The sequence below is a fragment of the Gavialis gangeticus genome, unplaced genomic scaffold (assembly GCF_001723915.1).
Source record: "Gavialis gangeticus isolate Ggan-Ray unplaced genomic scaffold, GavGan_comp1, whole genome shotgun sequence".
Taxonomy (NCBI): domain Eukaryota; kingdom Metazoa; phylum Chordata; order Crocodylia; family Gavialidae; genus Gavialis; species Gavialis gangeticus.
The window spans coordinates 36391091-36404508 of NW_017729004.1; the positions used below are offsets into that span (position 1 = coordinate 36391091).

The window sequence follows — 13418 nt, forward strand, 5'->3', positions numbered from 1 at the left end:
CGCCGCGCGCACGGAGACACTGGCGAGCACGGACGCGCCGCTACCGCCTCCCCCCGCTGCGCCCGCCGCCGCCGCCGCCGCTCCTCCAACTACATCCGGGCAACTCGGGCGCCGCCGTGCTCGGCCCGCCTCGGTTCTTTCCGGCTCTTTCCGCCGCGCTCCGCCCCCCGGCCCCGCGCTCCCCTTTGCTCTCGGCCCACTCTGCCTTCGGCAAACATCGGCCGCGGCCGCCCCGGCTCGGGCTGCATCGGCTCTTTCCGCCCCCGCCCCGGCCCTAGAGGAGGCTCCAGCTTTCGGGACACTTCGGCTGTTTCCGGAGCTGCCTTCGGGAAGCCTCGGCTATTTCCGTGCACCCCCCCCACCCCGGAGTGCGCGGCGCTGTTGAGGTTATTGCCGGGCGGGGGCCCGGACCTGACGACGCGTCCCGCTCCGCTGCTGGCCGAGCCAGTGAGTGTGGGCCGCTGTCCCGGGGGCATGGCGGGGCTGAGGTAGGAGCCATTTTGTGTCGCTGCCTCCCGCGGCAGGGAGCTGGAGGCGGTGGTGGCGGGCGGCTAAAATGTCCCTGGGGAGCCCAGCTGCGGCCTCTCCTTTCTCTTGTCTCCCCTCTCTCCTCCGGAGCGGGCCGGGAGCATGGCGCAGCAGGCAGCTGCCCTGCAGGGCTGCAACAACGAGGTGGTGCGGTGCTTGGAGGACCTGCGCCTGCGGCGGGACGAGCTGGCCCGCCAGATCCGGCGGGACGAGGAGGAGCGGGAGCGGCTGCGGCGGGACGTGCGGGCGCTGGGCGAGCGGCTGGAGCGCGTGTCTGACAGCCTCGCCCGCAAGGCCGAGGCCCGCGACGACCTGGATAAAATCCTTGCTGAAACCGACGCTGCTTATGTGAAGATCTTGAACAGCTTTCGAGCGCTGCTGAGTGTCCTGAAGCAGGAGGCAGGGGGCTTGAGCAAAACAGCAGTGCTGGAAAGCAATGTCACCTGAAACGGGCCAATGTGCGGCCTCCAACTGAGCTCAATTCCCTCTTGGGTGAGGAATGAGGTTAGCCACAGACCCTCGGGGTAGCAGAGGTGGGGATTTGGCTGGGGTCTTTTGTCTGTTTTACCTTTTAGTTTAATGTCCTAAAGCAGTGTGTAATACACATAAAATAAAGTAACTATTTTGCTACCAAATATTCATAACTGTTTAATAACCAACGCACATGAAGATGTATACAAAGGTTTTGCAAATCAGTCTGTGGGAAAAGAAGGTCAAATTTTGGTATAAATGTCTTCCATGTTTGTTTTCAGAGAACATAATAATAATTTTGAAAAAAAGTCTTTTTTTTTAGTTTACCATATGAAATCCTCCATGCTTTCCATGGACTTCCTAAGTAGTGCTTCCAAATCTGAGAGGAGAGGGCATTTTTGTCTCCCTTCAGTCTTGTAGCCAAGGCAAGAGCCATATTTATGGCTTCTTCAGGGAATCCCCTCCAGTTTTCCTTAACTGCCCTGGAAAAAGAGGTGTTGTAAAACAAATGGGTGGGGAAGGAGGAAAAGAAGTGGAGCACAGAATAATTCTCATAACTCCTTAATAGCACAATGTTTGGTTTTTGTTTATTGTCTAAATAGATATCTCTTCGGCTTTTTTATCTAAATAGATTTTTTTTCTTCCTTTTTTTTTTTTAAGGCGCGTGTTTATCTAAAGTGTGCACATAACACAACCTCTATTATTGTGTTTACAGGCTGTCAGGCCCATCCAAAAGCTCTTCCAAAAATAAACAGAGACCAGGAACAATCGTATTAAAATAAATTAAATTTAACATGGACTATCTTTTACTACCTAAAAATTCTAGCTGATCAAGTTCCTGTAATGTGCCTGGCCACTGTAAACGTGTATGAAAAGGGAGAGGGAGATATGTTTAGTAATCTGGCTGGCAATAGATTTCTGAATCTTTAGAAATCACAGCTGCACCTTGCACAAATTCATAGGCATTTCTGCCCTTATTGTAATTCTGTATCATTGTATCGTTCTTTATGTAACACACTTCCATGAAATTTTTTTACATAAACTGTCAAAGTTTTGGCTTACTGGGGTCATCTCAGCTGAGAGCAAAAGATTGAAATGCCTGGAGACTTTCTTTTGGATACCTTTTTATGTAGCGCTTCTGGCGTATTATATACTCACAATAGGGTTGTGAAGAACACCTAAAGAATGTGGAGAGAAAGTATTTAAATACACTTCAGAAGTGGAAAATTAGATTAGAGATGGTTCTTGAGCTCTGAAACTTTCTTTTGGGTGTGGTTAAACCTAGCTTGGAAATGAGGAAGCAGGTTAGAGACGATGGCCAGAATCTCAATTCTAATCCTATTTTCTATTTCTAGTGTGTATTAAAACTTCTTTATAGTGCTCCGTATGTTCACATACTGTAGCTTTTGCTTTGTTCCAAGATTTTGTGTAGCAGTAAAGCCTTTGTTTTACACTGATTCCATAAATTTAAGGAAATGCAATGGTAACATCCTCACATCAGGCAGCATAACAGAAACCATGAATCTCTTGGGTACAGAAGTAAAAGTATGTCAGTGCAAACTGTGTCTGGCTATTTTGTCTTTGCAGTTTTATGAAGTGAAAGTTCTATTCTGGTGTGTGCCATGCTACGCTTAAAATGTGGGTGAGATTACAGTGACTCAACTAATTGTCACTACATACATATTCCATTTCCACCAGTCTCCCTTGAGTAATACAGGAGTGGTTAAAATTAGAGTATCAGGAATGCTGCTGCTATTCTAGTACCCCAGTATTAATCAGGGCAAAATCCCTGCTTCCTTGTTTGCTTATTTTTACTTTAATACAGGGATGTCAAGCTCATCTGGCTCCCCAGGCTGAATCTCAATGTAATAGGATGAGCAGTATCAGGGAGCCACACCCCACTCCACCCGTGTGAACACACATCTCCAGTGGGGCTCCATGCCCCACATTTCAGCAATGAGCCTGACTATAAATGTCAAGCCTCTAGGAGCCAGGCAGGCCAGATTCCCAATCCCAGACCCAGCTCGCAAGCTGCATATTTGACACCCCGCTCTAAGGAACTATCATTACAAATTTCTGCAAAATATTTTGACCACATCTGGCTTTGATCAATACCTAATCACTGTGTCATGATTGTTAATGATATTTCTCATCTAAATTTATTTTTTCTCTTTAGATCAGTGCAACTTGCATTTCAGTCTTGAAGCTACATGTGTACGCACACCACTTCACACTGGTAATAAATCAGTTTTCTGGAAAGAGTTCAAATGATCTAAATACAGATTCCTTTTATCATGAATGCTTTGGTTACAGAGAAGTGAAATGGTGGTTTTTATACCTCTTGCATTCTCTATTTTGCTTGGAGACACCAGTTATAGTATAGTTGTCTTAATAACAAGTGGCTCTTTAATTAATGTCTCTGTTGTATTATTTAAGCAATTAAAACTAGTCTACATTTTGAGTTTATTATGTCTAACTGGCCACTACGATGACAAAAATAATGTACTTGAGCTGACAGCTTTTTTTAAAAAAGGTTGTGATTTTAGCTTACAAAAACAAGCAAACTACACTGGTTTTCTAGTATCCAAACAATGAGATTTTAGGGCTTCTTTTATATAAAAAGTGATTGCTCACTTCTGTTAACTGAGAAACTACAGATGACAGTGAGATGTCAAATGCACAAATGGAGGACAGTACATGGCCTTTAATCTATGCTGGTGAAGAATGTTTTTTTGCCTGTATAGTATATGAGAGATTCTAGAATAGTCATTCCAAATTCAATGTGGGCACTTTTATACCAGAATGGAAATGTCCACACATGGAGTTATTTAAGAATAGCTGCTGCACTTTAAATTCATATGCTATGTTAATCAAGTACGACCAAGTTATTAGTCTTTTGGTCGAGTGGCAAACCTTGTTAATACAAGTATGTAACTTGTGTATGTGTGAATTTCTTAGCTGTTTAAGATATTGTAGGTGACTTCATGTGATTAGTTTGTTTAATTGTTTCAATCTGATTAAAATAGGAGGGACTGTACAATATTGACAAGTACTAGACAATGGTGTGAGCCTCAGGCAATGGAGTACCTACTTTCTGGATACCAGTTGGGCTCAGGTGGGAGATCACCTACGTGCTCTAGGGGGATCAGTTCTGGGCATGCACAGAGGGAGAATTGTAGGCACCTCCAGGGCCTTAATTCTGGCCAAATCCATACATAGGTAATGGATGTTCTTTTAATATTGTTTTTAAAAGGGTGCATACTAGATGCAATGTATCACTGACTCCTGGGTCAGAATGTGGTCTCTTCATATGTGCTCTTAAGGGTAGATATTTCCTTTGGATTAATTAATGTTTTCTTTGAGGCTGCAAACATGTCTGTATGGCACTGTAGTTGGAAGTTGAGTCCTGTGGCTCCTTGTACGTGCTGCCACTGGCATCTGACAAACCACTTTTCACACTGAGATATTTGTTCATTGTTTACCCCTCACTGCTGTGTGGGTGTAGCACAGAAAAGAATACCCCCCAGACCTGATCTTCAGTTGAAATGCTATCCTTTAACCCAACTGAATGGAGATTTATGTCAAATGCAAGAACTGCTTCTATGTGAAAGGGAATTGGTTGCAGGGAACACATGCCACTAATGGGCTGGTTGTTAACATGTTAGGGAAGTTTGAGCTTGCAGAATCAGGGACTCCAGGTAACTCAGTCCTAGCTACAGGTATGCAGTTTAGTTGCGGTATCTGCCTAAAAGTAGCTGTAAGGGTTTGTTTGTTTTTTATTTATATTACAAATGGGAGAAGAGGGAAGAACAGATAAAAGAGCCTTTCACTGTTTTAATGGTGTCAAAATCAAAAGCTTTTTAGGGCAACAAACTCTGTTGCTCCTTTGCATGAGAGTTTTAGGCTGCAATTCTGATGTTAACACAGTCATCTGGACAAAACAAATTAGACTGAAAACTCCTTAATGCAGGAGTGGCTGAGGGTGTTGCTGAGTAATGCACCCAAAATAATGATACTAGTGTTAAATCTACACACTTGGATTGTGCAAGGTTATAACATTGTTGCTTGAAGTTAGGATGCCACATGAGGAGGATAAATTTTACTTTCAAATGTGCCTCCCCTGAACAGTAGCACCCACCTCATCAATGGGACAGTGTGTTTACATGACACTTCTCGTCCATAGCTCGGAACAGATAAGGATCGCCACAGTTGTAGAAAAGAGAAACAGGTTGTTGAAGTTACTGTCCCACATCTATGCAAAAGTGGATGAGACAATGGGAATAGTACGCAGCTACTAGAGACCAAACTGGGGAGAAAAAGGTAAAACTATCTCATTTTGCATGAAACTGATGTAAAAAGGACTGGGCCTTTCATAGTTTTAGGCTACTTGTCTGAGGTTGCCTTGCTTAGGTTCCCCTGATGTGTTGTACTCTTCTCATCTTGTTAAGAGTGTTCTCATTATCCATCATGAAGTAGCATATTTTGTGCAGTCTAATTTAAAGTTGTGAAGTTGCTTGTAATAGCAGGTAACACACTTGTAGTTATCCTTGATAACAAAAATATACTTCTGCTGGAACAGCAGTAGCTTCTCTACATCTCTTGTGTGGAAGTTTCAATCATGATTAAGTTTATTGGTACATTTATTTCCAATCTGTTCAGTTGAATTAGGAGCAGGTTTTTGTAAGCACCTGTTCAAACCTGCAGCAGACTGGAAAATCCTGGTCCAATTTTTCTGTAACTAATTTCTTTGTACATTAGAGATTTCATATATGAAGCTGAGCAAAAAGCAGAGAATTAATCTCACAACAAATAACTAAATACCATTTTTTTGCAATGCAGAGTATTCCCTGCTACTGCCATTAGTCCAGTTCCATTAGCAAGAACACTAGAGCAGATAAGGTTGCAGAGTTCATCTGAATATACTGCAAGCAGAGTTGTACGACATACTCTAAACAGCAGTGACCACTCAGTGTCTTCTCTGTTAGCAGTTCCACTTGTGGACTTAATTGACAGTAGCCCTGATATACAATTTAAAGGAGAAAAGACAAGGGTTGGCAAAACCAAAGAATTCAGATTAATTATGTCTAATTGTTACTGGCATTCAAGTAGCTGAAGCAATTAAATAACATACCAAAACAAAGCTCTCCATGGTAAATACTTACCAGCATACCACAGTGTGCGACTAGACTCCAATCAACAACATGGAAAAGATTAAATTAAACCAACACAAGCGCAATAAAAGATTTTTATGAGTCAGGAAGGTTTCCAAGAGCAGTTATACTTCAGGGGGTTCTTTTCCAAACTGTTTTTCAGTGATAGTGCATTAGGGATGCAGTTGTAATCATCAGGTTTAAGAACCTCATAACAGTTGAAGGAAGTGTGTACGGATGACAGTGGACATAAATGATGAAATCTGGGGCCCAGTCAAATCAATAATGGTTCTGTCACTGACTTCATTTGGGTCAGGATTCCAGTTCAGCATATCATTGAAGTTATTGGTGCCTGTACTTGGCTGAAATGTTCTTTGCTCGGTAATTAGCTGTCACGAAGTAGCATCTTTTGTGCAATCCTATTTAAAGTTGTGAAAACACTATCAGTGATTTGTGACTGTCACGTTGAGATAATGGGTTAGAATGAGACTGGTTAGAAATTGTGCAATTTCAGTCAGTTGCTCAGCACTTCACAGTACTAGGCCATGTGTGAAGAAAGCAACTTCTTACTCTGTTCTGTTCTAAAACACAAATAAGAATTTTTAAATCACAAACCTGCTATCCTTTGTATTCATTCCGCTCTGCTTACTATAGATACAACAATATTTGTAACTGGTTTTGGTTTTTACCTGCATTAATGCCACTAGCCAATACAAGAGAGTGAACTTGGTTCTGCTCTGGCTTATGCAATGGTTTCAATACCAGGGGCAAATTTTATGCAATTTGAAGGAGGCTAATTACAGAGGAGCAATTTGGCTTGTAAAATTTATCACTTTCTGCCAGCCTGAAGCTTACACTGCTGCCCTGCCCTTCACTTGTGCACTGGGAGCATCTGATCTAGACACTGACATAAGCCTGGAATCCCATGGTGCCATTTTTTACAGTTAGGATTCTGTGCTTGTAAAATATTATATGCAAAAAATCTGAGGAGAATGTTTGTTTGCTTGCTTAAGCAGTCATTTGCCTCAGTAACAGGAATCCTGTTAAAAACATGTGGATTGCTTATTGCACAACACTGCAGATTTGTTTGGTGTACGTGACAAATGACGGGGTTCTCTTTAATAAGTATTGATCCTACATCTGTGTATGTCACTTGAATGGTATCTGTGCCATAACTGGGAGCGGATGTTTCATCCAGTAGCATAACTACTATAGCAGTCTTTCTGGTTTAGCAGAATGCTATAGTGCACTTTGAGATAATCTGTGCTTTTAAAGAGGCAAGGAGTTTTTGGATGTTGAAAGGATTCAAAGCCTATCAAGTAAATGTTTTTAGAAACACGTTCTTATTCCTAGCCAAATCTCTAAGGATTAAAAGTTACTGATATCCCACAGCTTTACTCAAAGAACAATTGCTTCTTACCAGGATTTTCCACAGCAAAGGTTCCAATCTCTACTCTTTTTCTTTTTCCCTCCTCTCTACTGAATAAATGCAATAAAGCACAAAAAGTTTCTCCACAACCTTGCGCTACAAATCATCTCTTCTGAGTCTATGGAAATAATACTTATTTCAGCAATGCACAAGCTACAGAAGCAAGACAGGCAGAGAGAGGGGAAAGGTGCAAGGTTCTGGTCTGTGAATCAAACTGAATACATTGTGTTTTTTTCCTTATAATTATCTCAGACTGATGTAAATGCAGCCCTTCCTACAGAACTAACATACTTTTTTTCCTCATGTGCTGCCTTCACCTGTACTGATTAAACCATTGGAATGATATTAAAAAGGAGCTGGAAAACATGACCAGATTGGCCCACTTCATGGTCTCACTCAGTGGAGTAAATGGGCTCAGTGTGAGGGAAGCAACCTCTGCAAAGCCACTACTCCCCTCTCACGAGTGGACAGAGAATGGGCAGGCAGGACCTGGAGCCTTGGCCCCTTTTTCTTCCAGTGTGCCAGTTTGCCTGCCTTCACCCCTGCACGTGCCCCTCTGCCCTTCACAGTACACTAGTGAGTGCTTTAGAGGAACTAATCTGTAGCAGATAAAAGGCTGAGCCGTATTCAGCTTTCTCCCCCACAAGTACAGCGAGTAGTGTTCCGCATTTTCAGTTTTTACCAATTTTCACCAATAAATTCCTTGATTTTTTTTTTTTAATTGAAGTTGTTTGCTTCTTACTAATTTACACCTGTTTTTACTGATTTACATCCCTTTGTCAGTTCACTCAATTTTACCGGGTACAGTAAAATCCCTGTTAACCGGCATGAGTGGGGAATGGCTGGGGGCTGCTGGTAAGCTAAAAGTGCCAGTTATCAGAGAGACAGGTTTCTGGCCAGACGGGGGTTGGGGGTGGCAGCGGTCACAAGCAGAGAGGGGGGTAGTAGCTGTGTGGGGGCCAGGGGAGGGCAGCTAGAGCCGCTGCCTGGGGGCACGGGGCTCCTGGCTCTGACCCCAGGCAGGGCAGGAGGGGCTGTGAGAATCGCTCCCAGGGCAGGCAGATCCCACCTGCACCCTGGCAGCTCTGGCTGCGGCCTTGCCTCAGGCACTGGAAGCTGTGAGCCCCACGGGGGGGGGCAGGTAGGACAGCCTGGCCCTGCTCCCCGTGGTGGGCACTGCACCCAGCCACTCTGCCCAGGCCCACAGGGCTGGAGCCAATTCCCAGGGGCACAGGGCTCCTGGCTCTGAGCCCAGTGCCACCACTAGCCCCAGCCTGCAGCAACAGCCTTCTCTGGCGCCCTGGGAATAGCCCGGCACAGCCCCCCAGCCTGCAGCCCTCCCAGGGTGCACGTAGCAGCAAGAGCCGTGCCCCCTGCCCCACACCCACTAGCAGTTCCCTCTGCTTTGCTTCCTGCTGCAGCTCCGGGAGCAACCAACGGTCTGCGCCGCAGCTCTCCCCTGTCCCTTCCCTAGTGCCAGCCTTCCTCCCTCCCTCCCTTTCTCGCTGCCACAGGAATATATTATTATTTTCCCTGATTTAAACTTTTTTTTTTCTTTTTTTCCTTTTATCCCAATTTCAACCTGGTTTTTATGTTTGGAAAATAAACCCTGAAAAATTCCTGGATATTTTTTTTTTAAATAAAAACTGAAAATGCAGAATACTGACAGCAAGGAGGTGGGAAGCTGATTATTACAACCCAAAAGGTTTCTGGTCAGCTCCTGGGGCTGTATAGCTGTACTTCTGTTTCTCTCATGGCTTGTAGAAAGCCACAATCTCATTCACACTGAATAAGAGGGAATAGACAGAGGTGTTTAATTTCTTCCTTAAGCATAGTTCAGATCTTGGAAAACCTCTCCGTTGTCATCTAATAACTGTTACCAATATAGGTCTACAGTCCCAAGAGCAGAGGCCATTTGAGCCCATTCCCTGCTGTTGAAGACCATCATAATCCTTTTCATAGACTGATCAAGCTCCCACTTAAGTTGGGTAGGTTTCATGCCCTCATTGCTTCTGTTAGACTCCCCTGCCTGAATGTGACTTCTCTGCCAGTTAGAAATTCCACCAAATATTATTCATGGCTGATTTATTCCCAGTTGTTCTTGTGCCTTTTTAACACCCTTTTCCCCTCCCTAGTGTTTACTCCCCCTTGTATGTGGAGGGAGCAATGATGTCTCTCCTTTCCCTCCCCACTTTACCTTCGTTTTCATAGGCTGAACAGTATTCTTCTAGTGTCCTCTAACATGGCAGGCTCCCTATTTCCCTGATTATCCTAGTAGTTCCCTGCACCTATCCTAGGTCCCCTGCATCACTGATGATCTGGGTCCTGGGCACCAATTATTCTGTGGCCAGAAACTTTAGAACAATTTGCTAGTTGCCTCAGTTGTCCATATGACCTAATGGCAATGAAAAAGCATGGTGAATCAGGGAAGCTGGAGTAGAATGAATGTGGCTTTGGAATAGAAGGAAGCTGCTGGGTTTTAACAAAGAAAACTAGAGTTTGGGAGATGTTATTTTCATGTATTCTACACCACAATAAATAAATGTTCTCAGCTTATAAACTATTCCAGGCAAAGGCCTGTCTTATTAGGTCTGAGTAGCATCTAACATATTTGGATGCCAGATAAATAAAAAACCAAGGTTTTCCATTTGCAAAAGTAAACAGGTTTCACTTAGATCAGCAGTGATAAAAATCCTTAGTGGAGGAATGTTACAGAATGATAGAAAAGGAACAGATGTCAGATCTCACAGGAGTTGCATCTTATGAAAAACACATGCCATGGGGAATCATTTCAAAGTTGGTGTAAGACAATGAAATATATATTGAAGTAAAACAGACTCACAAATAATGAGAGCAGATGAAGGTCATTCAGTTATAAAGTAAAAATTGTTGGAAAGAGTCTCTTTCTCTTCTCTCCACTTTTTCCCAGTGTTGTTCTAATGGGAACAGTACATTATGTGTTCTTCAAAGCAGTAAATGTAAAGGAGTTCTTTTAAGTAAGGACCACTTCTTCACTGATGTACTGACTAACACAACGGGAGCTTGTATGTGCGATTGTAATTACATTTTTAAATACCACTGCTATATTCAGAAAACATTAAAGTTTATTCCAAAACTTAATAGTCATCTTGGGCAAGAAAACAATACAACTTGAATAAAACAGCCAAGCATGACAGTGGACCACACAGATAGATTGAAGTCACCAAAGAATAATTGTGTGTCAGCTACGCTGTCCTTCAGAGCCTCAGCTATGCAGAAAAATATTCTGTAAGCATACAAAGAGGCACTCGGAACATGGTTCTAATAAAGCCACTTCTAAAACTTACATTAGAGCATTATATATATTCAGCAGTTTTCTTTGCGATCCAACTCTGTTTCACAGAGTCAGACATTCCCAATGAAGTGCACAAGAGACAAGCTTTCCATCTGCAGAAAGGAAGGGAGAGGCAATTAAAAGTTTGCATGCTGTGAAATCTCTGGGTACCAACAGTTTCTGCATAGAATTTTATAACATTTTAAAGAACAATTGGTTTTCCTGCTGGCTGGGGCTGCTGAATATAAGCTGCCTATGTTTTTTAAAGAGAGCTGTATCTTAAGTTATTCCCAACATCTAAAAGGCTGTTATTTTTCCTACTGGCTGCTTTTTCCTGAATGGAAATCAAGATCCCGGTGACAAACTGGATCTCCCAGAATGACCCAAATTCTACCCGCTTTCCCAGGCATATACAGGTTGGACTTCTCACAAAGGGGAGGCAGTTTTCTGATAGCACAATGTCAGACTCAAGGGGTGGGTGGGAAGGTGTTAAGAAAGCTGTGCTAAACAGAAGTAAAAAGACCTGAAAGGCCTGCCTTGACAAAAGTCGAGGGGGGCTGCTTGTAAAAGCACCTGGTAGGACTGACTATTAAACGCTCTCTACTTACCTTTGTATCGCTGAGCAGGGTAGGGCAAAGCGTGTATTAAAATGAATGAGATAACTTTTCCTGGGAAACATCTGCTCTAGGCAGGGAATAGGCAAAGCTTCTCCATGGAAGTTCTCCTTTTTGTCTTTGCCACAGCAACTCCATCACACAAATTCTGAAATAAAATAGCCACTAAAGGGGAAGGTAAGAATAACAAGCATGCCATGTTTGCTGCCAATTTTCACCTCCTTATTTTTCTAACATTGCATACAAGTACTCTTGTGTGCAGTTTTTTCTAGGCAACAAGTAAAACATTGTAAGTCTGAAACCTCAAGTTTAGTCTTAGGAATGTTTAATTTAAAATAATATTTTATTTTAAATGAGCTTGAAAAATGATGCTCATCCAGCCACATCAGCTCCATACGTCTGTTAGCAGAAGCTAGTTTTCATGGGATTAGTAGCAGACAATACTCACTACCTCTGTAAATATGGAATGACACTTAGTGCTCTGATGTTAAGATGACCTTTTTAACCTATTTATTGCAGCACATATGATTTACAGCTTCTGACGTTTGTGAAGTCAGCAATATCCAGACACAACAAGGTGTAATAAGGCATTAAGTGCTTCTGTGAATTTAAATGAGATCCTTTGTTATTACCTTGAATGTAAATTTTTGTTTGGAATAATCTTTGCATCTGGCTGTTTAGCAGGAAAGTAGGGATGTGTTTTTAACAGGCACCCTAAAATTCTTCCTCCTTGGTTAGCAATAAATGGAATATTTCCTGGGTAAAACACTCTTTGTTTGACCTCCCAGGAATACTAAACCCAATCTACTTTATCCCAACATTGTTAGGTCTGTTTGCGTGGCCTACAGTCTGGATAAAAAGATATAAAAAAAAAGTGAAATGAGTCTAAGCAAGCCAGTACCTGCCCTCTCACTACCTCCTCAATAAAGTTACCTCCCAAAAAGGAGGCTTGATATAGCCAGAGGGTTCTCAGAAAATGGATAGACCCCCACATTTTTATGTAAAAAAAAAAACCTGTCCCTTTTTACAGAAAATTTTAACTACATTCTGCTTTCACCAACCAGGAGAGAGCCTAAGAATGATGTACGATCGGATTCTGAGCTAATAACCAGTGGGTACTTCAGCCTCATTGTCAAATCTTTTATTCTCTGCAGCTTATCAACGAGCCACTACATTTTGCTTGAAGCATAGGAAGGACTGCCATCTCGTGGATGTTAGTGAAGAACAGATGATGACTAAGTAAATTAAGGCAATGAACACAACAGAAAAAGTGGGTGATGCTATTGGCAGTATAAATAAACTGGAAGTCTGTTCCATGTTATGATCTGTGGAGATATAAATAAAAGGAAACAAGACATCAATTCATTATCTAGGCTATTTGATTCTAGAGAGCAATTAAAACGGAACATTATAGTTTACTTGGCTGATAAAAGAGCCGCTTCCATGAAGCAGGAGAAAGGAAACACTTGAGAGCTACAGCATGTTTTACTTACAACTTTAAAAGTTTGGGTTTTTCTTTTTTTTTTGAATTGCATCAATCAAGCCAAAGCAGTAAGGAAAGTGCTGGATTTCAGTTTAAACGGCTTTTGCTTCTAGTGTTGTTTAATGCATACAAGTAATAGTGAATTACCCACAGTGAATTACCCACCTTTAAATAGTGCAACAATTCAGTTGATTATAATAAAACAAACGGGATTTTTCTAACTATGGCTTAAACTTGCTAATGCTGTGACATCTTCTGGATATAGAGCACACATAGTATCCTCATCCATCCTGCTGCTCCTTTGGAAAAAAATACCATTAGAAATCTGGGAGACAGAGTTAAATGATCAAGTTAAACAAGGTACAGTAAGATTAATTACACATGCAACTAACTGCTTTTGAATATCCTAGTGGGAGTGGAGAACCTCAGA

General features: G+C 42.4%; 2 protein-coding genes across 4 annotated transcripts in view; one reads left to right on the forward strand and one right to left on the reverse strand.

Moving 5' to 3' along the window:
• Positions 1–11471, reverse strand: part of WAC (WW domain containing adaptor with coiled-coil) — a 122678-nt gene extending 111207 nt beyond the window's left edge. For all 3 annotated transcript variants that reach the window (XM_019508232.1, XM_019508231.1, XM_019508230.1), the window contains exon 1: positions 11465–11471. The gene's annotated coding sequence lies outside the window, so the exon portion shown is untranslated. The remainder of the gene's footprint in view (positions 1–11464) is intronic.
• On the forward strand, positions 7–1298 carry LOC109291292 (Sjoegren syndrome nuclear autoantigen 1 homolog). Its single transcript, XM_019508233.1, has one exon. The coding sequence runs from the start codon at positions 631–633 to the stop codon at positions 973–975; it is 345 nt and encodes a 114-aa protein (XP_019363778.1). The 5' UTR covers positions 7–630; the 3' UTR covers positions 976–1298.
• Positions 11472–13418: the final 1947 nt, after the last annotated feature.

Bases quoted from the DNA above. Each gene is read 5' to 3' on its own strand.
- LOC109291292 (XM_019508233.1), top strand. From the start codon at position 631: ATGGCGCAGCAGGCAGCTGCCCTGCAGGGCTGCAACAACGAGGTGGTG.